This window comes from Dermacentor silvarum, chromosome 9, assembly GCF_013339745.2.
Source record: "Dermacentor silvarum isolate Dsil-2018 chromosome 9, BIME_Dsil_1.4, whole genome shotgun sequence".
NCBI classification, from domain to species: Eukaryota; Metazoa; Arthropoda; class Arachnida; order Ixodida; family Ixodidae; genus Dermacentor; species Dermacentor silvarum.
Genome location: NC_051162.1, coordinates 129335916 through 129360367, shown reverse-complemented (window position 1 = coordinate 129360367; position 24452 = coordinate 129335916). Strand labels below are relative to the sequence as shown.

Here is a 24452-nt window from a genome sequence, read left to right as displayed (position 1 = left end):
AGGTCGCGCTTTAACCTTCATATCGCGCGCGACTGTACAGCAATATGGCGTGTGTGACGTCATGCGAAGACTAGCATATGTACCAGCATATGCAGGAACACTAAGCGCCACGACTCTGCTATAAAACGATCGCGTCGGGCACCTATCGGCCAGCTGGATAAACGGGATAACTTCCACTTACAAGTCGTTTTTCCTGCGCTGTCGACTCCAGGCGCGCTGCCGCGAAAGCCTCACTGCGGTGCCGGAGTCAGCCGGGTGGCTATTCCCGACATGGTCCGCGAGCGTTTCATGGCTCGGGTCGCCGAGAACATGGATGTTCGGTACAGCCGCAATTCCGGTGAATACGCCCCTGCAGATTGCGGCCAGGACCGGCACAACCCTCCCATGCACGTATACCCGGCGCTTACCAATCCTAGAGGACCGGCACAACCCTCCCATGCACGCATGTCCGGCGCTTATCAATCAGAGCTACGGAAGCTACGCTCGCGCGAATGACAACGGGTACTATAGCTCATTCGCATCGTCTGTACTCTCAAAGACAAATTAAATACGAATAGTGGAGCATGTGCCCGAAGCATAACTAAAGGAACAGTGCGCGCCATCGGTCAGTCATCCTTTTCCACGTGCGCTCACCTCATTTATAGACCGTTTTAACGGCGAGGAGGAACGTATAGCCTCGAACTGGCTCCAGACATTGGTAGCACTGCTCCCAGCGGCAGCTTGGGACGGTAGCGGTGTCATTCCGAATTAGTGCGATTCTAACGTGTTGCCTCTGAAATTGCTACAGTCTCAGATGGCTCAAGGTCAACGGCCTACCACTGTGCTGTATTCGGCTGCAAAAATAACTTTCGGAAGCGAACGCGAAGTGCAACTTCATCCGCGGCGACTTCGGGTACTCCACAACTGCATTTGCAGACAAGCGTCGGCTTTGGAATGCAAGCATATTTATAAATAGAAAGACACAATCAGCTACGTCGCGTGTGTGTTGACAAAATTTTGTTTCCAGTGAGCGCACGGCGACGAACTAGGCATCCATGATCAAAGTGGGATATAAACGAAAGGTGCTTATTCAAGTCGGTCAACTATTGCGAATAGACAAAGTCGACTACTTCATCGTGCACGCACAATAAAGTTATTCTCTTCAAATGTATTCAAAGATTACTATGCTTGGCAACCAACGTTCTGGTGAAAGGTGACCGAGGACGTATATCATGAAAGCTTTACGGGCCCACTAAACAATTATTACGCGTTCTTTTGCACGGCCAGCACTTGTAATTTTTATGAGTGCCGGCCGCCCTACATGGGTTCTTCCGTGTTTCCTTCCGAATCTCGCTGGCAAGCTGCCTGGACGACAGCGCGCAACGTGCTCTGTATTACTTTAGAAAATAACGTTGTTGTTGCCGAGAGTAGTTGTTCGTTTTTAAGCTTTCTCAAGGCGGGGGGGGGGGGGGGGGGTATTGTACTAGTCGTAGTAAGGGCACGAGGAAACAAGATGCAACAACACCCGGTGCACAACGTCGCATGCGTCGGTGCCTGTTTATCCAGCGGATTTCACTTTATACACAATATGTTGCGCCCACAGCTGACAACAAACAACCCTACGTGTTGCCGACGTTTCCACGGATCTCAAGCTTCGATTAAAGCAACGAACAGCAGTGGGAGAATACCACAGACCAAGGATGAAAGCAGCAGCTATGCATGTAGCTATGCCGTCAGGCAGGCAGTTTCTCTTTGTCGCGCCGTCACCAAGATGGCGGATGACGCTCTGTGGAAAATTGAGAAGGAGGCACTTGACATTTGGATATCCCCTCATTGCCTTACATTAAAACATTCCTATACGCAACCACTGTATAAAGCCAAATAGGTTTTTCTTTCCATTGTATTACATTTTGGCTGATTCCTACACTGTTGTAAGTTGCCATTACCTGCTCCTGGCCTCATTTTTATTCAAAAATAATTATGCATAAGCAGTGCATGCTACTTACATCATGCATGTATTTACAGTGTTGTGCACATGTACTGCTGCAAACTTACCACCGTAGGCACCGTGTCCTTCAAATCGTAACTACCCTCAATCAATGTTCCGGTAACACATAAAGTACCTTAACAACCAATATGTGCTTCCATGCTTCCATCACGGCGGGCTGGTCTCTGTGTGCGCTCAGCGCGGGAGCTCGCACGATCACGGCCAGCCAATACTGGTGCAAGCATCCCACTGGTACCGTGGCATTCACAGCTTGCAAGAAGGAGGCCTTTCATAGTGCAGCACTTTGTGACATTTTACTATCTCATATTGAGACCAATCACGGAGTTCAGGAGGCATACCTGAATACCTTGGGAAATGTCTACAAAGATTCCACAGCTACGTTGGTTCTCCAGCAAGAAATATAGAAAGTTATCTATCAAGAAAGGGGTCAGGCAAGGAGACACAATCTCTCCAATGCAATTCACTGCATTCAAGCTCTTAGACTGGGAAGGCTTAGGAGTTAGGATCAACGGCGAATATCTCAGCAACTTCGGTTTGCAGATGACATTCTCCTATTCAGCAACAATAGGGACGAATTACAACAAATGATTGAGGACCTTAACTGAGAAAGTGTAAGAGGGGGTTGAAAATGAATATGCAGAAAACGGGTAATATCCAATAGCCTAGCAAGGGAACAAGAATTCAGGATCGCCAGTCAGCCTCTAGAGTTTGTAAAGGAGTACGTTTATCTACGTCAATTACTCACAGGGGACCCTGATCGCGAGAAGGAAATTTAGAAAAGAATAAAATTGGGTTGCGGCGCATACGGCAGACATTTCCAAATCCCGACTGGGAGCTTACCACTGTTGTTTAAAAGAAAAGTGCACACTCATTGCATTCTACCGGTGCTAACATGTGGGGCAGAAACTTAGAGGTTAGCAAAGAAGCTCGAGAACAAGTTAAGGACCGCACAAAGAGCAATGGAACGAAAAGGGTTAGGCCTAACGTTAAGAGACAGGAACAGAGCTGTGTGGATCAGAGAGCAAACAGGGATAGCCGATATACTAACAGACATTAAGAGAGAAAAAAATGGAGCTGGGCAGGCCATGTAAATCGTAGGATGGATAACCGGTGGACCTTTAGAGTTACAGAATGGATACCAAGAGAAGGGAAGCGCAGTCGAGGACGACAGAAAACTAGGTGGGGTGATAAAGTCAGGAAATTTGCAGGCGCAAGATAGGAGAAATTGGAGGTCGCAAATAGAGCTAGGCCTTCGTTTTGCAGTGGACATAAATATAGTGATGATGATGATGATGATGATGATGATGATGATTGAGATCAAAATGATGTCAAATTTCGCGACTGTGCAATATCTCCCAACCTCGGATCTGCAACTTGCATTCGACAGGAATACAGCAACCTAGGCTGGTCTACCCGCGTCTACTCGAGGAACGATCAGCTGATGGACGAATGGTAATGCACTTGCACGATCAACTGACGCTCAACCTTAGAAAGGCGTCGGTGGCGGCCCGCAACTTCCGCGTCCTGGAACACGAAGACGGACGCGAAGTAACACATTTTGTAAGTGATTTTACTATAAATTCATAACGCACGACTGCTAAAAATAATGGTAGAACAGCGCCTGCATGCGTTCTTGTGATAGCATGTTCACTCTATTACAAAATCAGTATGCCCCCATGCATATGCTCTGTATTCATAATAATATATGATCATACGTGATCCTGTATGAAAACCCGCCTTTTCCAATGTCAGTCCATATATCCATGTATGATTATCATATAGGACAAAGGGTATTTTATAGTATGGAATGTAAGCGAAAGAATACGAGACCCCACGGGCTTGAACCTATAACAGCAAAACGATCTGCATGCGAATAAAAAAAACAGCTCTTATAGTGGTCTTCTTATTATGAGAACTAGACCTGATCTTTAATAAGGTTATCTACACTGTGATGAGCCAAGAAGAATAGTCCAATGCTCGGACGTAACGCCCCATGAACTTTCGCAGCAGTGAGAATGAGACATTAATGCATTCACACTAAAGATCTCAGCATCGAAATACCGAGATTAACTTTCAACATCTTGTTTCGAATAAGGCACAGTTTAGACTGCACCATAAAGCTTTATGGTGTTTCACTTTTGTGTCAATAAGTAATATTACCTACGTCAGTGTTTAGAACTTCCTAAAGCTTCTTTCTTTAGTGCTCTACCAGCATGCCTTTCAAATAAGAATCATAATTTGGGTTGATATCTCTGTAGACGATATGTTTGTAAGCGATAGCTTTGTAAAGGTCCCCGAGCATGTCATGTTATACAGTAAAGCATACATACAGACACATATAGTATCGTATTACACACACACAACACACACACACACACACACACACACACACACACACACACACACACACACACACACACACACACACACACACACACACACACACACACACACACACACACACACACACACACACACACACACACACACACACACACACACACACACACACACACACACACACACACACACACACACACACACATACATACATACATACATACATACATACATACATACATACATACATACATACATACATACATACATACATACAATGTTTAATGTAGTTTACAATAGTTTTCATTAAACATCGATTCCTTCTTAGCCGTTTCTGTTGTACCATCTGATTTCTTTCTGAACCTCTTCAATCCGACCCTGTTGATAATATAGCAATTCTTCTTCACTTGCTTGCAGATTTGCAAAGCTTAATTTGTTTATCAATGATGCCTATGGCACGCTATATGGTTTGGTTTTGTTGGATGAATTTAAGGAATGAATCGTAGTAGGACATGCCCTTTCTGGAGCTACATACTGAGCGGCTAAACCAAAGAAAATAAAGTAACTAAAGGAATCAGTTAAATACAGTTCACCATTACGTTAAAGGATCGGCGTGCTTTATAGGTGCCTGTGATCCGACATTATATGTTTAGGTTTTATGCAATAAGTTGTTTTTTGTTCCACAGAACAGACGTGGGCATACTTGGTCAGCCCCATACCAGGGCTATGTAAGCCCGTTTGCCGGTACTTTCATTCGACTCAAAGCAGCACCTTGTGACACCCACTGTCCCAGGCTGGCAGTGAACGGCCAGAAACTGACAAACTGTAATGTAGGGGAAAAACCAAAGCAAGATATTGCTTTATAATGTTATACAGTAGTCGACAAAGAAATAGTGCTACCGGCATTGTCATACGTAGTTTGACAATTGTTATGAATAATGCGTCTTAATTTCAATGTAAAACAATATCCCAGCAATACTATCAGCTGAGCTCGGAAGAAATTTATGACGTCGAGCGATAAGACTGTTCCTTATTTTTTCTTCATTTAGCAGTACAGTTTGTATAGCAATATTTGTCTGGATATACATCGTGATCAGAAGCTCCGTAAACATACGTCGGTTAAGATAGAACATATATGTACGTTGAACATAGTAAAAATCAATGTTCAGTTATCATCCATCACCATTTTCACAGTTCAACGGAAAAGACATCGAAAAAGATCTCCATGAAGATGAAAAGCAGTTCGCCACGGTGCACGTCACAAGAAGAGACAGCGGTGTCGAAGTTGTGAGTTTCAAATTTTTTTTCTTCGAATACAAACATGCATGTGTCTTTTTTGGTGATACCATTGCACTGTCTCGCTTCTACGATAGTAACTGATATCAACTCGCAACTTTTCAAGCGAGCACCATGAATTTTGACAGAACAGCGACACAAAAATAAATCAGTTAGCAAGCTTGCTGGCGGCTAAAATTGTGGAACATGTTGCCAATGCAATTATGCATACTGCAATAATTGGTTATACGTGGTTATATGTTAGTTAATAAAGTAATCTTGGTAAAACTACAGGGCTGGTAATTTTCTAATAGCGTTAGCAGCAAACTTTATATAGCACCTACGCAGACGTTTGTACCTGGTGGTTAGCAGATGGGACGTAAGCTTTATAGCACGTCGCTTCGGAGAATGTTCAGCGGGCCGGCGGCAGTTCACAATTTCGGAGGCCATGTTGAGGAGCCGCGCGTTTTTTTTTTTTTTTTTTTTTAACAGCGGAGCTGTTTAAGCTGGCCGTTATTCAGTTCATCATCATCATCATCATCATCATCAGCCTATATTTATGTCCACTGCAGGACGAAGGCCTCTCCCTGTGATCTCCAATTACCCCTGTCTTGCGGTAGCTGATTCCAACTTTCGCCTGCAAATTTCCTAACTTCATCACCCCACCTAGTTTTCTGACGTCCTCGACTGCGCTTCCCTTCTCTTGGTTCCGTTAGTCGTCGACAAGAAATGTGGGCCGATCCTGGCGGTAGTGCAGAAAGGATCCAAGCGCAATGGCACATACCCCTGTGAACTAGCGAAGCGAAGTCCTGGCTATGTCTAGCAAGCAGAGTTGGGACTACTTAAGATTAATCAATCATCGATAGTCAATTGATAGTCAATCAATAGCTAATCGATAATCGATCAACAATCAATAAATTCCGGGAAATGCTGGGGATGACTTGGTAGTGCTCAGCCTAGCCAGATACGTGGCCAATATCTTGCGATAGCCAGTCGATAGCAAATCAATAGCTAATCGATAATCGAGCAATAATCAATAATTTTCGGAAAAAGCTGTGGATTACTTGGTAGTGCTTAGCCTAGCCCAAAAGCCAGGACTAGCAAGGTGCCCATCAGCTCCGCTGTCGCTTGAGCATTGCGCCTCCAGTGCAAGCTACGCAATTTTTTTTCTATGATATAAGGAGATATTGACGCACAAATAAGGCACCGGCTACTCCTTAGCTCTTGAATGGGTCTAACCTACAACATACATGGTTCAAGATTACATGTCAAACAACCTTCGCATACAAGCACCAGAACAAGCACCAGACGTCCAACTCCTGGCTGTCCAGAGGGCCCGTGAACGAGCGGAGAGGCACGGCCTCTCTGTTCCGACATGGGACTAGCCAACGGCTAGCAGGCCCCCCTGCCTAGCTTCTCAGGAACTAAATAAAGTGTTTACTACTACTACTACTACTTGTCAAGTAACGTTTTTGCAGTAACACTACAACGTAAAAAAAAATACGTGGTATTAGTAATGCGTCACTTCTGGTGAGAAATACTGGAGACGTTCTTTTTCTCAGTTTAGGTATAAAAGGCGTCAACTTTCGCCCGCATCTATCCTATTTCCAACGTAATATTTTGCACGAGGGCTACTTCATACTTACATATATGAAACTATGTTTTTACACGGCCAAAATTTTCGTTTCACTTGTCCCTTAAATGCTACACAATGAGTCGACAAGAACGCCCCAGACCATCGCAACTCGGTCAAGTATCGATGTTCCCGCTTTCGAACTGAAAAGTTCGGCACACGAAATGTCAGAAGCCACGTGTCAAGAAAAGTTAGAGTAATCATATTAAAGCCCTTGGAAACAAGTCATGAAAGCTAAAGCTTTTATTCTTTAGCCATACATCATGCGTGCGGCCGATTTTGAGGGAAATAACTACATTACGTCGCTTAGTGGATGTAAAGTCGCGCTGGCTGCCCGCTGCTGGGTGACGTAACAGAACGTTGCGCTCGCTGCAGCCTTCCAGTTTCGGGTTCGCGCGCTCTGAGAGCTGGAATCCGTCGTGCCACATTTCCGCGGATAATCCCATATTTCCAGATCAAGAAGTTCATCAACTGCACGAAGAGCTCTCTTAAGTTTCCCAATTTCTATTAGCCCGCTGAAGCTAAAAGTTTAGGAGTTATAAATGATTAATTTTTATTAGCGACTAATTATCACTTATCTCCCGTCATCCCACGCTCGCCACCACTGATGGCACGTCTCCGAAAAAACCGTCCTTTTATTTCAAAACCACTATATCTAAATGTTACTTAATGTTTTCATATAGACACCCGTTCTGCAAAAAGTACATAAGGTAAAGGAGTCCCACTGTATTGTGCTTCGATGCGCAATAGAAGCAAGACCGGATCATTTATTTATTTATTTATTTATTTATTTATTTATTTATTTATTTATTTATTTATTTATTTATTTATTTATTTATGTATGTATTTATTTATTTATTTATTATTATTTATTTATTTATTTATTATAATGGGAACATTAAATTAGCATGCAAGGCTAACACGAGCGAACAAATTAACGGCTGTTGATACAGGCAGGTATGCAAAAACAAAAGAAGAAATATTTAAAGAAGACAAGCAAAAGATGAAGAGATATTGAAAAGCTAAATGCAGGGAAAGCAACCTACATATTCGAGAAGTACTATTTTACGTCGACTAACAAGTCATTTAAAGGCAAGGCACGATTAGTACCAGATGATTTATTGGTTGAATGATTGATTGATTCTTCATTGGTTTATCACAATACATGTGGTGGGAGCGAAGGGAAAAAGCCATTCAAGGATGGCTTGAGGGAGTCCTTCGCCCCCGGACTGGCAAGGACAGCAGCAGAGGCACAAGCATGTTGTTTACATTGTCGTACACTTTGACAAACCATCATATTAAACACAACATTGTCACACATCTTCGACGAAACCACGAAATTAAACACATCACTAGCTATTGCCCTACACAGAGCGCCCTGCATCAGCGCGCATCACTTCACATCAGCATCATACACTAGCACAACACTTCATTGCAACATTCGGATAGTAATAGTGGCATTTAAGAATATAATTAAATAAAATTTAAATAAATACCAATTTGAGTACAATACGACAGTGAATTCCATTGTCGTATTTTACGTGACAAGAAACTAGGCAGAAACCACAGACAATGATTGTCACTGTAAGCGAATGGCCCTAAGGAACGAGCAAATCAAGCGACCTCCGCTTGTGGCCCAATCCCCGCTACTCGGTTGCCTGAGAGCGTGCGTCCTTTCCCGAGGAGCCTTCCCTCGCCTTCCCGTAGTCCCTTCGTGGCAGCCATAGAAAGCGGACGTTTCCACAGTGCATTGCTCTCCTTGGTGTGCCGGCCCCGGCGTCAACGCCGCCAGCGTCGTACGACGAACGAACCAGCAACAACCTCCCCTCCCCCTCTCTCGGCTTCCTCCCGGCTACTCGCTTGCCCAGGAGCACGCGCCCGTTACCTCGCCTTCCCGAGACGAACCAGTGACACTACGCCCCCCTCCCCTCCACTGTTCCCCCTCGCCCCTCTTCGCAACTCGGTTGCCCGAGGACATGCACCCTTTTCCCTTGGGGTATTTCCTTCACTTCGCTCCCTCAAGTTCAACCTGCGTCGTACCGCCGACCTAAAACGGCTAAATAGTTTTCTTTGGCCGAAAGGGCCAAAGAAAACTATTCGCTTTAAAACTGCATTTCAATATGCGGGAAAAAAATTATGATGTTCAGAGCATGGGAACTACGAGTGCAATTTTCTTTAACAAGTTAACATGACTGCAGTTGCAAAAGCCAGACACCTGTGCTTATTGCTAAATGTGCCGTTCTATAAGTACTGAACTTCAACTCGTTCCCATACCAACACTACTTCTATTCCAGCTCAAGTGAAATTAACGTAACATTTCATCCGTGAAGCAAACATCCCGGCAAGGAAATAGAGTTACCATATTACAGCGAAGCTGTTTATGGCCAGACTTCCGTGCATTTTTCGTGTGCGTGTGCTAAAAGTTGCAGTGGCTTAGCTCGGCTATGCCAGGATATACGTAGCGTTAGCAAAGGTTCAGCTGATTATTCTTAGCTTTCCTGGTTGTCTCCTACGCTCAACCGCTAATTGCCAGGCAACTACTTCGGGATCCGATGAGTCAAGCTTCTCCGTTCTTCTGCGCTGTTGAGCAGCATTTGCGCTCTCCTTCTCCATGTCTGGCACACTGGCAAACGCCAGTCAGAAGCGCAGCGGCTCCAGCGCAGTGTCAGACGGCGACTGCACAGCGAGCGCGCGCCGGCGCCAGTGCGTCTACCACGGCTACGACGTCACTCCTCTGGAATGCGCAGACCGGCGGCGGTGAGTCGCGCGCGGCGGCGGCGGAGTGCACGAGAGGTGCCGGCTCCGGTGGCTCCGGTGCGCAAGCCGTGTGACATCACTGATCCTTGCGCATGCGCAGCACGGCTCTTAATGTGCCGCGCGAAACGCACTTGGCTAGGCCAGTGTAGCTAACGCTACAAAATTTGGGTCGATCCTGGTGATGGTGCGGAAAGGTCCAAGCGCAATGGCACATACCATTGTGGACTCCGGGTGGTGGGCTCCGGGGCCTGTAGCGCGCCCTTGAACTACCCTTGTTACACCTAGGACTTGGCCGACCCGCGTCGGCCATGTCTACGTTCGCACCACCCTCTCTTTGTCGGCGTTCCAACCGCTTGCGTGCTTAGTTTCCTGCCGCTCTCCCGAGGCGGCGGCACCGTCGCGCGTGTATATAAGACAAGGTGCCGTTCTCCACTTTGAATTTCACTTCTCTCGTCGTAGTGGGGAGGCCTCGTGTAATGAGCACTCCCGGCGACGATTGCATTATCGTCTCTGTTCCTGCCGTCGCTCATCGTTGGCGCATTGCTCCTTGGGAGTCCGGACTACACACGGCCTCCCAATTCTTTGTCACCTTTGTGGCGTGTGCAAAACAGCTTCACTGGTCCTCCACCTTCACAAAGTGTAATGGCTCATGATTTGATTTTCTCATTCTTTTCTCATTCCCATAACTCACGCCTGCATTCCATCAACTTCTATATAATAAAGCTTCTCAATCCCAGTTCAGTTTTAGGATGATTAATGCCGCGAAAATAGAAAAGCACACGAAAATGTTTTTTTTTTTTTTTTTTAATGCACCTGCCCATTGCAGGGCAGGATGCCACGGCTAGATCAACATGCGACAGCACAGCTGTCGAGAAATAAGGTAGCTAGCTGAGACGGCGAAATTTCATTTTAATAACACGTAACTCAATGCGATCTTACGTTTTGCATCTTGCAGGAAGGTGTGGTCGGGCCGTACCACAGGATCGAGCCAATGCCCGAAATGGAGAGATCTGACGACGGCCTCATTCCTCACATGATACACGAGATTGAGAAGAAAGAAATGGTTGACATTGAGATGGCACCGGGTGGAAAAGGTAGTGAAACAAGTGAATTATCTCGCCAGCGCGTCTAATAAACAAACAGAAGGGCTGACTGCTGGGCTAGTTGGTTATACAGATAAACGAAGCGTTCACTGCGTTGCACAAGGCCATATCAGTGTTTTTGAAAGTTTGCGTCTGACACTAAGTCTTGATTATATGCTTTTCCGCTTCCACATAAGAACTGGTGTGACGCGTGTGCTCGAACGAGATTATAAATCGGCGGCGTGGTTACAGAAACAGTTGGTAGCAGCACTCGTCCTCCACAGTTCCCTGTGTCTGTGTCAAAATGGTTTACGTTAAGTTGTCCACTTAAAAATTATACGCGACATTTCCCTGCACTGTGCATGCCAAGAAATCTTATTGGGAAGGTTTGGCGAGATACACTGATGGGCTATTGAGTGAGTAATCACACAAAGACATTTTAGATAAAATAGAAAGACACAAGAAGAATACTGGACAAGGCGCTACTCTCAACTGACATCATTAAGTCGCACCTCTACTTATAGGAAAACAGACACAAAGAGCATTCGCAGAAAAGTCATCATGGTGCCAGAGAAATCGAGAGAGCAATGTCACACAAAGGATTCCGAAAAACTAAGTTCAGCTGCTGTACAGGCCAATAGAAGTAGCCCTGACGCATTCTGATCCAAGAGATCTTGTAAAAAGCGGTTTTCATCATTCTGTGGCAGTCGTATCCCGGATCCTTTTCAATATCACCGTGACTGTGAGGCGAGCGTCACAGCGCACATTTTGCAGTGCTGTGCTAAATGCGAGACGGTCCCTGTCGGTAACGACGGCTACGGAATTTTTATAATCGCGGCTCAGTCACTTCTGACCGTATTCGGAGGAATAACAACTGGGTCCCGTGTAAGGCTGTCATTAAGTTAACTCTGTTCCAAGTTCCGAGATTTAGCTGAAAAAAGTAATTAAGGATAGAAAATATGCGAACAAGCAAAACTAATTTTTTTTTAAATGAATCAGAAGCAGTCGAAAGCACAGGACACATCAACACTGCAATGCCCAAATGCGGTTCCATTTCAAGAAAAATTAGAACGACTTGTTCACCTTTGTTTCTGGCCTGCAGAGAGTACATTTGTAAATAAAAACAATTAATTGGTATTTGATTGATAACTTCATTAAAATAATTATTTGATGAGTAATTAGACTGCCACACTATCCACAACTGAAAACTCTCTCCAGCGCGTCAGAAATGAAAATACAGGCTATGCGTTACTTTTCCCGTGCTTAAATTTTGAGCTATCGCAGCAGTGTAACATATATGGTACATTGGGCATGGTCAAGGTCAAGTGAGCACACTCGTAGCGCTGTGTGTGTTTCCTTTCGCTGTGTTCCGTGTTTTCGAGATGTTCTATAGTCTTCGTCTGGTCTTGGTTTTTCTCTCCGTCCTTCGTCTGCTTCTGCGCTATTGAAGCAAAATCTACAGTTCAGTTGCATAAAATACCATACGAACCATCCAAAGTCGCAACTTTTATGAAGACTAGCTGCTCCAGAAAAGGAAGCGCCGTGAATTTCTTTCTCTCTCCCTCCTTCTCCGAAATTCCTTTTAGTGCAGGCGAATTCGCCGTTGTTCCACCTCTGTGCGTTGCACTCACTTGAAATTAAAGGTAAAACAATCTTTTAACGACAGACTTTCAACGGCAGGACCTATCTGTTGAAAGGCGCGTAAAGTTTCGGTATAAACCAAATGAAAGAAATATGCACGTAACATGCTCTCTGAAGAAAACGAGTAACAGAGCAAACAACGGGAGATGAGTGAGACAGGCATATAGCATCCTCTGTCTCAATCAAGTCCCGCTATTTTCGCTGTTACTCGTTTTCTTCAGGCATGTACCAACCAGCCTAAGTTAACACCTTATTGCAGTAATATGGTGGGCCAAGTATGGTCATTCATTATTATTTTACACAGCTGAATTTCAGTCGGGGAGCACATGCTCAAGTTTTTTCCCATCAGTGGACCCTATATATACCCCTTGACCAGCGCCGAATTCTGGGTCTCATATCAATACTAAATTTGCCTACCGCTACAGTGTCCATTGTATAACTGTGTTTATTATTTTTGTTATAGTGTTTGTTGCTGAAATTCTTACATTATCTTTTTGTCAATTTTTGTTATAGATGCTTGGACCGTGAACGAGAGGAGTTACGGCACTCAAGTTGTTCCCGCAGAAGTTATAATAGAGATTTTCATAGTTTCCGATAGCCTGCATCATAGTCATTTCGCCACTACTATCAAGTTAATATATTACCTCTGCGTGATGATCAACTCTGTGAGTACTAGTCAATCTACATTCACAACTTGTTTTACTCACCCAGCACTTATGAGCAATTTTCTGCGCCACAATACTTGGTCTAGCAAGTTGCCTTGGATGCTAAATTTCTGAATGTAACCACCTTAACATGTCACGCGAAAAAAAAAACTATGTAATACTAAGTTCTCACTATTTCTATTCGTTCATCTTCTCTTGAAACTTTGAAAGTCAACACGCAATTAAAGAACACTTGCTCCAAAGCTCAGCATCAGGAAGAGAACAAAGTCTTGAGGGATATTGCCACGCCGGTGAAGTCTAGGTGGATATATTTAAGGATTAATATTCCATGGACGAAGGTAATATCTAGTAGCATGTCAAATAAACAAGAGTACGAATTTAAAAGTCACCACATTGAACCTTTGCAAGTGCGCACTTATCTACACGAAGTGTCACAGTGTTTCGGATCGCCAGACCAAAATAGCCAGACGAATATCGTTATCGTTATCACCGACTTATCGTTATCTTATAAAAGAATCAGTTACAATACAAACTACCACTGCTGGCCTATATGAGCTGAACCTTGTTTTTAGCTACAATTTTGGGCTAGCAGGGATTTCAGTAACCAATCTTCCCATACTGTTGCAGTTGATAAACAAAAAGAAAAATAAACTTCCCAAGAAATGAAGGACTGCGCAATGAGCGATGGAGCAATAATACTAGGTGCAACGTAAAGAGACAGGATTAAAGCGGTGTTGATTAAAGTCGATTAGCGTCGGATTAAAGCGGTGCAAACGGATGTAGCTAGTATCTATCTTAGTTCGGCTGGCCTTGTAATGCATGAAGAATATAACCGGTGGTCGATAAGATTAAGGTATGGGCCAAAGAAAGGAAAACGCCGGCGAAAACGGCAGGGGATCAGGTCAACTGATGAGATTAATAAATTCGCAGTATACTCGAAGCACTAAAATAAAGTTGAAAATAAAGTTTGCAACTGTGCCTCCCCGCAACAACTTAAATATTGCAATTATGAAAATCGAAACCAACAGCGTTAATAATATTCGACAGCATCTATGCTCAACATTCTTCTTTTTCTTTGGTACCACAGAGCGGTCGAACACGCACACGCACGCACGCACACACACACACGTGCAACTTCTGCTTCAGAATGATTCTATTTACAAAAATTACACAATCTTTCCTAAGTGATTTGAAGGGCTTCCAACTTACCTTCTGTGCCACTGCCAAATGCAATGAATTCACTTTAAGGATTGCCCAATTAAGCATATCTACGTATCACGTGCATTTGGACCGACAGTGCTAGACTTGAAGCTTCCTCTTCAAAAGATGGTGCGGCGACTTTCAACCGCGGGGAAAATTGATGTAGGAAATTTCGGCTCAGCAAGCTCGGTCACAGAAGCGTCACTTGACGTGAACACCCCTGTGCCTTAAAGTTCTGTGCCACTTGGCAGATTTTCATCCGGCATTTTCCCATTCCTTTGGCTCATGAGGCTTCTCAGATCCGCTGTTAGAGGCGAACGTCTACGAGTACACAATAAGAAGATGTTGACCGGAATTCCAGCGTTTGCCCCGTATTCTATCCCGTGTTTCGTTTGTTTCTGCGCTGCCCTAAGACATCACAACGCGTTAGTAGAGCAATTCGCTGCCGAGTTCCGCGTCTAAGAAAGAAAGCGCGTTACAAAGGCATTCATTGCGCGGTCGTGCACGAAAAAATAAACTTAGGTACACTTCACATCTCCGAATTCTTATGGCTATAGGCCATAAGTTTTATTCAGGTGATCTTACAGAATCATCACTTCATTAGTGGCGATATCAAATGGTGTTTAGCAGTTTACCACCCAAATGGACGTTCCCATTCAAACATGTCCCACCATCATTCTGCAGGTTAACATGAGGTATGCAGACACGAGAGAGCCAAGGGTGCAGTTCCTCTTCGTCGGAGTCGAGAAAGATTCGGTAATTACAGAATTCCTAGCGCTAAAGTGTTCCTAGTGTGCGTATTCTTTTGAAATCATTTGCACGTTTCAATTTACATATATGTAGGTCTAAATACACTAAATTGTGTTATACTTCATGTGTTGTATGTGTTATAGTGATTGTACAAAACAATAAGTGTCAAAAGCTCTGTTCTGTTACATTTATTTTATTCCGTATAAACGTGCATTGGTTTATTTCTTACAAGAGCTGTATATAAATGCTTCATATCTCGGACATCTGTCACGTGCGAAATGAGAGAGAAAGAAACAAACAGGTAACTTGCCAATAGAGAGGGAGAAAGGCAAAGGAAATACAGGGAGGTTAACCAGAGGATATCTCCGGTTGGCTACCCTGTACCGGGGAAGAGGGAAAGGTGTACAAAAGATAAGAGGGGAAAAAAAAGAAGAAAAAATACACAATACAGAATAGTGTCTATGGGCGCTGTCACACAGTCTTAGAAGGCATTAAATAGTCATACACAGTGTCAACGTCCTTGTAATACATGCTGCGTCACACAGCGCACAACTTATTAGGTTTACATTATATATATATATATATATATATATATATATATATATATATATATATATATATATATATATATGCAGTGGACATAAAATAGGCTGATGATGATGATTATACATAGGGAGTGGGTGTGAGAGCCCATCAAGCTGCGCGTATGGCTCATAACACTTTTTGTCACACCCTCAACTAGATGAAACACGAAATAAAGTGCATTAAATTGAATTGTATTAAAGTTCTGGCACGGTTGCTTGAGTGAAGCGCATCAAACTGCCCGAAATGGACTACGATACAGAAATTTCAGAAGAATATTTCTTAACTGGTGTTATTACTAGTAAAAGAGCCGATGTTTCGACGGTGGAAAAAAAAAGTAGATCGTCTCCGGAGACATTTGCTTTACCAAGATAACTTCCTGCGATCGGTTGGCACTGCCGTATCAAGCGTATCAGATCGATAATTCCATGACTACTTCCTTGTCAGTCAGAGACCTTGTACCATCAGCCTCTGTTGCATATACAAACAGTTATATATACAAACAGTATATACAAACAGTTATTTCTATCGCATAGGACGTACCACTGATCTCTACTGTGATAACTGTGACAGTGTAGAGGGAATGGAACACGTATTACTGAATGCTCCGAGCACCTCGACTAGGGATTATGTTTTGAGCTCCAAATGAACACGATTTGTGCCGCTCCACTAACGTTACGATGCATCTTAGGTCTAATAATATGCCCTTCAAAACAGCAGTGGGCATGGAATTTCTTGCTCCGATACCTCTTAAAAAAAACGCCTTTTTGGAAAGCTGCAAAGAAGATTCACTTCATGCTATAGAAGAACCCGAATTCGCTCATCGTATCCACCCGTAAATATCATTTACAGGTTCACTCGGTCATTTCATTCTTAGTTTCATTTTTTATACTCTACTCTGGAATCCTTTATTTCACTCCTATGCAAAGTAGCATCTCAGCTGTTGCATACTCGCCGGCAGAACTCCGTTATTCTCTCCCTCTTTCACGGATTGTTGCTAACGTGTTCTGTCAACTAGGTACCAACTTTTGTCCTACATTTTCTATTCAGTTCAGCACTTACAAGAATGGTACCGGCAGGTTGATGGAAAGCTCATCTTCTCTCGATGGATTTCGGCTGTATGCGACAGGCAAAAGAAGCGAGTACGGTCATCCGGACATCGCGTACCTGATGACTGGGTGCGTTCGCTATTTATTTTATCTTTGTCTAAAACATTTCTCAAATGAAGCTTTGTCGTTAAGCGATTCCTAATTCTGGTATGGCGTCCTTTCGCAGCAATGACGTATACTCCGAACAAAATGGCAAGAAGAGCATGAACGTCTTGGGTAAGCGTATTCATGCTGTCTTGTAAAGTAGTGACAGATCTTTAGGCGTGAATATACGTGTATAAAAGAACGCCATCTTATTAGCCGGAACGCCCAAATATTAAGGTATAGTTTTGTTTTGTGTCGTGTGTATAATAACAATATTCTGTGGTATGCATACGATATATTGTAATATATCTATAGCGTAACATTTATTTGGGCCAGTAAGCTAAATACTTCGAGCAAAACAATTAAAGAAAAAAAAAAGAAGCGTTTCTCCGGGATGTTCAGAAGCCACATCAAAACATTGAAAGTATATCCAGATTTTAAAATTCCACGACTGGCACTATAAACGATGCAATGTCGGCGAAGCTTTTCTGTGCGCGAACACCAGCAGCATCAATCGAAAAACGCTGTTTTCCTCACAAATTGCAAGCCAGAAATACACCTCAACTGCACCTAAACTGCACAGGGAGTTATCATGGGGGCGCCATACAGTAGAGAGCTCCGGAATGATTCCGACCACCTGGGGTTCCTAAACGTTAAGCTAAATCTAAGTACACGAACGTTTTTAACAGCGGAGCTGTTTAAGCCGAGTGTTAGTCCGTAACGTGGGAAGAGAAAATGTTGGCCGATCCTGGCGGTAGTGCAGAAAGGGTCCAAGCGCAATGGCAGATACTCCTGTGAACTAGCGAAGTTGAGTCTGGCTAAGTCTAGCTAAGCATGGTTGGGACTACTTAAGCTTAGTCAGTCATCGATAGCCAAGTAATAGCCAATCAATAGCTAATCAATAATCTATCAATAATCAATGAATTCCGGGAAATGCTGGAGATGACTTGGTAGTGCTTAGCCTAGCCCAAAAGCCAGGACAAGCTATAGGTGCCCATCAGCTCCGCTGTCTCTTTAGCATTGCTCCTCCAGTGCAAGCTACGCAAACTTTTTTGAAAGTATACCGCCTTTCATGCTGCCGCCACGCACGCATATGGAACCCGCGACCTCATGATCAGTAGCTGAACGTCATAGTCACCAAGCCCCCGCGGTGGGCCACCGTCACATGCGTAGTTCATCACCAGGACAGCGGGCTACTGCCAATGCAGGAACTCGTATGCTGCCGGCAACTAAAAGTACAGACGATTTGGGCAAAGTGAAACCTATAGTTCGGACGAAAACTCGTGGGTGCGGGAATGACCGTGGAACAGTATACGGCAGCAGAAACATCTTTTGTTTCTTTTAAACTTTTGTTTCTCTGGTCGGTGTTCGTTAATCTGTGCCATAACCAGGCGAGATACTGAATGTATCATCGAGCAATGCACGTCAAAAACTACAGTCTCACCTGTGAGCCAAACCACAGCGGCGGTAAATGTAAAATCTTTTTTAATTTCTGGATTACAAACTCAGGTCACTGTATAACACAAAACACCCAACGAATGTCTGGCTATCGATAAAATAGAATCCACATTTTTTCTATTATACATCCCTGTAATATACTTCGAACCCTCGTCAAGACAAGGTAAAATCAAGTCGAACTAACAATTACGATTAACATAAAAAATTGTCATTCACCCCACAGTTGCTAGTCTCCTGTAATCAGCTCAGGTCCACGGAAATGCGATGGTCCCGGGTTCAATCCCTCGACCAGGGCGAATTTTTCCCAAGCCGACGCCCTGTGAACTATGAAATGTAGATAGTTCATAGGCTTTTACCTGGCTTTTACCGTGTTCTATCCATCTAATCAATCAATCAATCATATCTGTCTATCTATCAATTATTTTTTATTTATTTAAGACCTTCACCACTGACCCTCACCCCTGCTTGGGCCACTGAGCCCATTTAGAGACAAAAATGTTGCACTCTTCAAATGCGAACTTTTTCTTTTCTTCAAGAGAAAGCTGGACGGGTTTCTCTGGAAGTTTCGTGCTGTACTCTTGAGTGAATGCCAATTTTTCTCTTTCATCGAACTTATCCGCATGGGGGTTACTGAAGAATTTATTTGCAAGTTAACAGTCCAATAAGAGTGCACTGCCATACAGAAAATGTTCCTTTAGAGTGGCACACCGAAGATAATTAACAGTTGATCACGCAGGTGCTACAATCAGTAGGGGTCTCCAAACAATCATCCTAGTTGGCAGTTAGCTATAGCTCACTTTCGCCAGACCACCTTTTTTCCTAACTTTTTTTGTCTTTTTTTGTTGGGGAAACCCTATGCAAACTAAATCGCCTTCAAACCTACTTGTTTTTTCGCAGGCATCGGCTTCGTAGGTGGCTTGTGCACCGACTTCTACGTAGCCCTCGGTGAAGACAACGCTGGTCTCTACACCGGAATGCATACGCTGACGCACGAGGCGGGCCACGTGTAAGATACAGCATGCACTTCGGGAATGTTTCGCTCAGCCTCTTTCCCACATACCCTATAAACCGGAATATAGGTCGGCCCGGATTATAAATCGATCCCTGACCTGGACGTGACCCGACGACGACTCACAATGTGCCAAAGACCGTTATGTACATAGGCGAGGACGAAATTAGCTGTTTTATGCTCGGGAAAAACTGTCGGCCCATATCACAGTGTGTACGGTATATTGCTTGAGGTAATAACCAATTAGCTTCAATGATTAGGGCGCACCCCCGGGTCATTCATCTTTTAGTACGCGTGTTCAATCTTAGAGTCATCTGGGCGTTTGAGCACGCACAGCAAGGGACTGAAATTACCGAGTCAAGCTGCATGAGCGGAGCTGCACCGACGGTGCAGGGTCGGCAAAGAACTATACATGGAGCTGCAGCGCTGTCGCGCGTAGCAAGCAGCACTTCCTTTGTTTTGAATTACTTGTTTGATAGGGCTTAACGACACAAAGCAACATAGTGACGCCTTACTGGAAGGCTCCGGGTTAATTCTGACCAACATGTGGTCATTCGACGTGCATCTAAATATAAGTACTCGAGAGTTATCGCAATTTGCCCCCATCGACATCCGGTCGTTATGGCCGGGAATCGAACCAGTCACCTCTTGCACATATTGCGGGATCAGAACGTTATAGGCTACACAGCCACCGCGGTTGTGTGTGTGTGCCTGCGTGCATTCACCGCAACCGAGCTAGCTAAACCTATATTTTTTTGTTCTCACGTGGTGTAGGAATGAGGAGACGACAGAGCAATTAACTGTATGAAGTGAAAAGGTTTATTGGGCAAATGTGCACAAAAGCGAATAACACCACGTCGAAGATCGTTAGCAGCACAGTAGCTGTCGTCGAAGAAGAACTGAAGGGGTTCTCACACGGTCGGCAATATAGAAGTTCCTCGGTAAACCCCGTAAAGCACAGTGAATGTTCGTGACTGAGCTGGAGAAGTGTGATGTAGGAAGAATACTTGCACCTTTAACAGGCGTACAACTTAGACAGGGCAAGAGATGCACTATGTATAAGAGAAGCGCTATAACTCGCACCTATGAAGTTCATTCGAAGCATACGGCATACTCCAGCAGTACAGTCTGTTGGACTATAGTTGATCTTCCACTATAACCAAGCTAGCTTAGCGCAACGTCTATTTACAGGCCACCCATCAATGTGTGTACTACGGTACGCATGCGCACTAGAACATCATCGATGAGCGACCGTTGCGTCGCGGTTGCTTCTCCCTGTGTATCGGTGCGCATGCGCACGAAATAGTACACGTATCGGTGAGAGGCCGATAAATTAACAGTCAGTCGCACCCGTCCTCGTCTGATCTGTTATTTTTGTGTTAGTTCTGTTCATTACATTGCGTTAAGCTGTATACCTTAGTTATAACACGGCCTGTATATGATATATGCACACCGTATGCACCGATAAACTTTAGTTGCGAGTAAACGCTTGCCTTGTGTCTACTTCCTTGTCCTACATAAGGAGTGCGCTTCTTAAACGTGCCAGTATGAAACAACTAGCCCAGCAACACTCCCTAGGAACGATGATTTAGGTGTTGACACTGCGCCCGTTGTCGCGACCGGATGAGTGTTCGCAGCTGTGCTCTTGATGCCTCATCACACTGTAGCGCCCTCGCTGTCGCTGCAGTCGGCGACTGTACCGCACAGAGGCGAAAGAAGCATACCAATACGCTCGGTTTCCGGTGATGTTTGAAACTGCTTTAACAGCGATTTGTGCTTCCGCAATGGCATTTCAGTTCATGAAATTTAGCGTCTAGTCGCTTTAAACGTTATGGTGGTCGCATCGCGCATGCAAAGTTACTTTCTTCTTCTTTTTTTTTAGGACAATGTATTTCTTATGGAGTTACCCCCCTTTTCCTGGTCTGTTTCGTTGGCCGATTCCGAACATAATGCTGTCTAAAAATGTGGGCCGATCCCAAAGGTAGTATAGTCGAAAAAAATTCAGAGCCCTTCCACTACTGTGAAGATGGAAGCCAGCGAAGTTGTGACTATGGTGGATCTGCTGTAGTGAATTTATATATTATCATTATTGACTATATTGAGCCTATTCGGCATGTTCGTCAAAGAGCAAGGACACCGGCGTCTTGTTTTCATCCGGCGCGATGGCCAAGGAGTACGTTTGCTGCGCCAAGTCCGCCCCATCGTCAAAGTCTAGCGTATGAGCCACAGCGTTCATAGCCGCCGCACACTGCACGGCATCGTCAGGATCCTGATGTCAGTATCCTGGAATATGTGGTTAAACGAGCATCCATCCAATAGTGAGTCTAAAGGATAACTGCTGATAACAGCGCTATCGCGATGTCTACGATGACCACGATTGGTGGGACGTGCCGCCGCCGAGTGAAAGAGGCATTTGCGGTGGCGAGGAGTATAACAATACCCGCCGCGGTGGCTCAGTCAGCTAAGGCGTTGCGCTGCTGAGCACGAGATCGTGGGATCGAATCCCGGCTGCGGCGGCCGCATTTCGATGGAGGCGAAATGCAAAAACGCCCGTGTGCTTGCGTTGTAGTTCACGTTAAAGAACCCCAGGTGGTCAAAATTACTCCGGAGCCCTCCATTACGGCGTGCCTCATAATCAGAACTGGTTTTGGCACGTAAAACCCCATAAAGAAGAAAGAAGAAGGGGTATAACAATGGGTCATCCGTCATGACACCTGTGCTAAGGCACAACTGAAGAGAAACCGCCACGCACATGGAGCCGAAATTGTTGTTCTACGCGTCGTTTTGTCCGCGGACGCGATCCGCCAGATCAAAGACATGTACAGCTTCCCTGTAAAAAAAAAAGAAACAAAAAAGGTTCCGATCTCAAAATAGCGCAATTTAAGAATATGGACCAATCTTAACGATAGTGCAGTCAAAACATTTAAGCAGTCCGGCGCTTCTCCTATACTTCCCGCGCCCGAAGGGTGACGCGATAGAGTGCCGTGTCCAGTAACCCTTTCTCACCCCAAACTTGTTCAGGAAGACTGTCCGTAATCGATTTGAACTGGAGTTCGAATCGCCTTCCAACATTTTTCTTATTTCTTTATATTTATCTCCTTTTTTGTGCTGCTCTTTTGCTTTGCGATTTGGCACCGTGGAGTTCGCAGCCACCAAGCGCATAAGCGGTGACAACCGACCGCAGATCGGCTCGCATCATCAATGAAGCTTGCGTCGCGATGTGCAGATTGCTGTTACGGCAAAACTGAAAAGGCCAGTCGGGCCCAAAAGCTGGCTCTTTCGCGACTATGGGCAAGAAACTCGGCAAAAGAAAGTTCGAAGATGGCTCAGCACCAGGGGCGTAGCCAGAATTTTTTTCGGGGGGGGGGGGGGAGGGGGGGGGGTCACCGGCCGACCGGCAGGGGGGGGGGGGGGGGGCAAGCTTCTGCTTTCCTCTACGTGACATGATCGATAATCAGTATCGGTAGTTTAAGCAGACTCTATACATGGATATCAAGGACATGCGACCCCCCCCCCCCCCCCTCGCGTTTGCTTGTGACGAAATGAAGTAAAAAGTAAAGTAAGCTCATTAAATACAGTAAGTACGACAGGTACAGTGGGCGTTTGGAGTAACGGTCTCTCATCGCGCCACTGAATGGACCAGTCTTCGAAAACGCATCATTGAGACGACCCGTCCGATCGGAGAAGACATCATTAATTAATAATTTCCGTTAGGCGTAGATGGCGTCGTCCTCGTCGGGGCGAAGTGCATTTCACAAGTCAAGGACGGCTATACGCGTGAAAATGCACGTGTGACCAGGCTATACCTACTCCCATAGCAATAGCTTGTTCGTTGCGTCTTTGTGCTAGAAAACTGAAATGTATACGGGCAAAAACGCGTAATGCTTTTTTTTCTTTAGAAGCTTTCGTCGCCCTGCTCCCTCATACGAGAGAAGTGCATGGGCCGCTGTGTCTTCCGCTGTGTGCGAGCGTGCAGCCGTCATTTGCCTTTACGTCAACAGATTCAGAATTGTAGAGAATATTTCACCGCACAGCATAGATATGGCATGTGTATGCATTTTAAGTAGTGCGTGCAACTCATTTCTGCTTCAATTACGCCGGTGCAAACAGGAAGCGGCCTTGTACCTCAAAGAATCTCGACTGATTGGTGTACTAGTGATGCAGGAATGAACTCCGGTCTTGTTCAGTGCATAGTGCACATAATCAATTTCTCAGGACGCGTGAGCTCCGACGAAAACTGTCAGCGCATGCAACAAGAGTTTACTTACGCTGTACTGCGCACAGCAGTAATCCATGCTTGTCGGCTGTCTGTTTCGTGCATTCTGTTGCGAGTCAGTGGAATTTCACTGCTGTCATCAACCCCTTCGTGTGTACATTGCTGGTTTGGGATTCCACAACACAACAGCAACTACCAGCCTTCCGTAATTGCTGGTTTGGGATTCAACAACACAACAGTAATTACCAGCCTTCCGTAGGGGCGCAATCGCAAACAAGAGACGTTTTGCGCGCAGACTAGATCCTGCGCGAGCGCGGCCTAACCGGCACCTGAAGGGAAGCGGTGGAAATGTACACCGGAGATTTCGACCACCTGGGGTCCTTGACGAGCACCTAAATCTAACTAAACCGGCCTCGAGCGTTTTCGCCTTCATCTAAAATGCGGCTGCCGCATTTGTTGCTTCATTTGTTGCGCATTTGTTGCTTCAGAATGCGGCCGCCACATTCTCGCCCAAAACCTCACAGAGTGTCAAAGCCTTGACAAACACCGTGACAGTTTTTTCCATATGCAGACATGACTCGCTGTAAATTACCAACCCAAACGAAAGCGCCCAGGAATGAAATTGTGATAGTATAGCACCGGTTTCTTGAATTATGTCAGCGCG

General features: G+C 44.8%; 1 protein-coding gene across 1 annotated transcript in view; it reads left to right on the top strand.

The window, feature by feature from the left end:
* Positions 1 to 24452, top strand: part of LOC119464291 (disintegrin and metalloproteinase domain-containing protein 8) — a 46017-nt gene that overhangs the window by 3105 nt on the left and 18460 nt on the right. Inside the window, exons 2-9 of the mRNA XM_037725197.2 lie at positions 3375 to 3547; positions 5522 to 5614; positions 10948 to 11086; positions 13229 to 13380; positions 15265 to 15336; positions 16963 to 17090; positions 17188 to 17237; positions 19461 to 19569. Of these exons, the coding sequence (XP_037581125.1) occupies positions 3375 to 3547; positions 5522 to 5614; positions 10948 to 11086; positions 13229 to 13380; positions 15265 to 15336; positions 16963 to 17090; positions 17188 to 17237; positions 19461 to 19569 (916 nt within the window). The remainder of the gene's footprint in view (positions 1 to 3374; positions 3548 to 5521; positions 5615 to 10947; positions 11087 to 13228; positions 13381 to 15264; positions 15337 to 16962; positions 17091 to 17187; positions 17238 to 19460; positions 19570 to 24452) is intronic.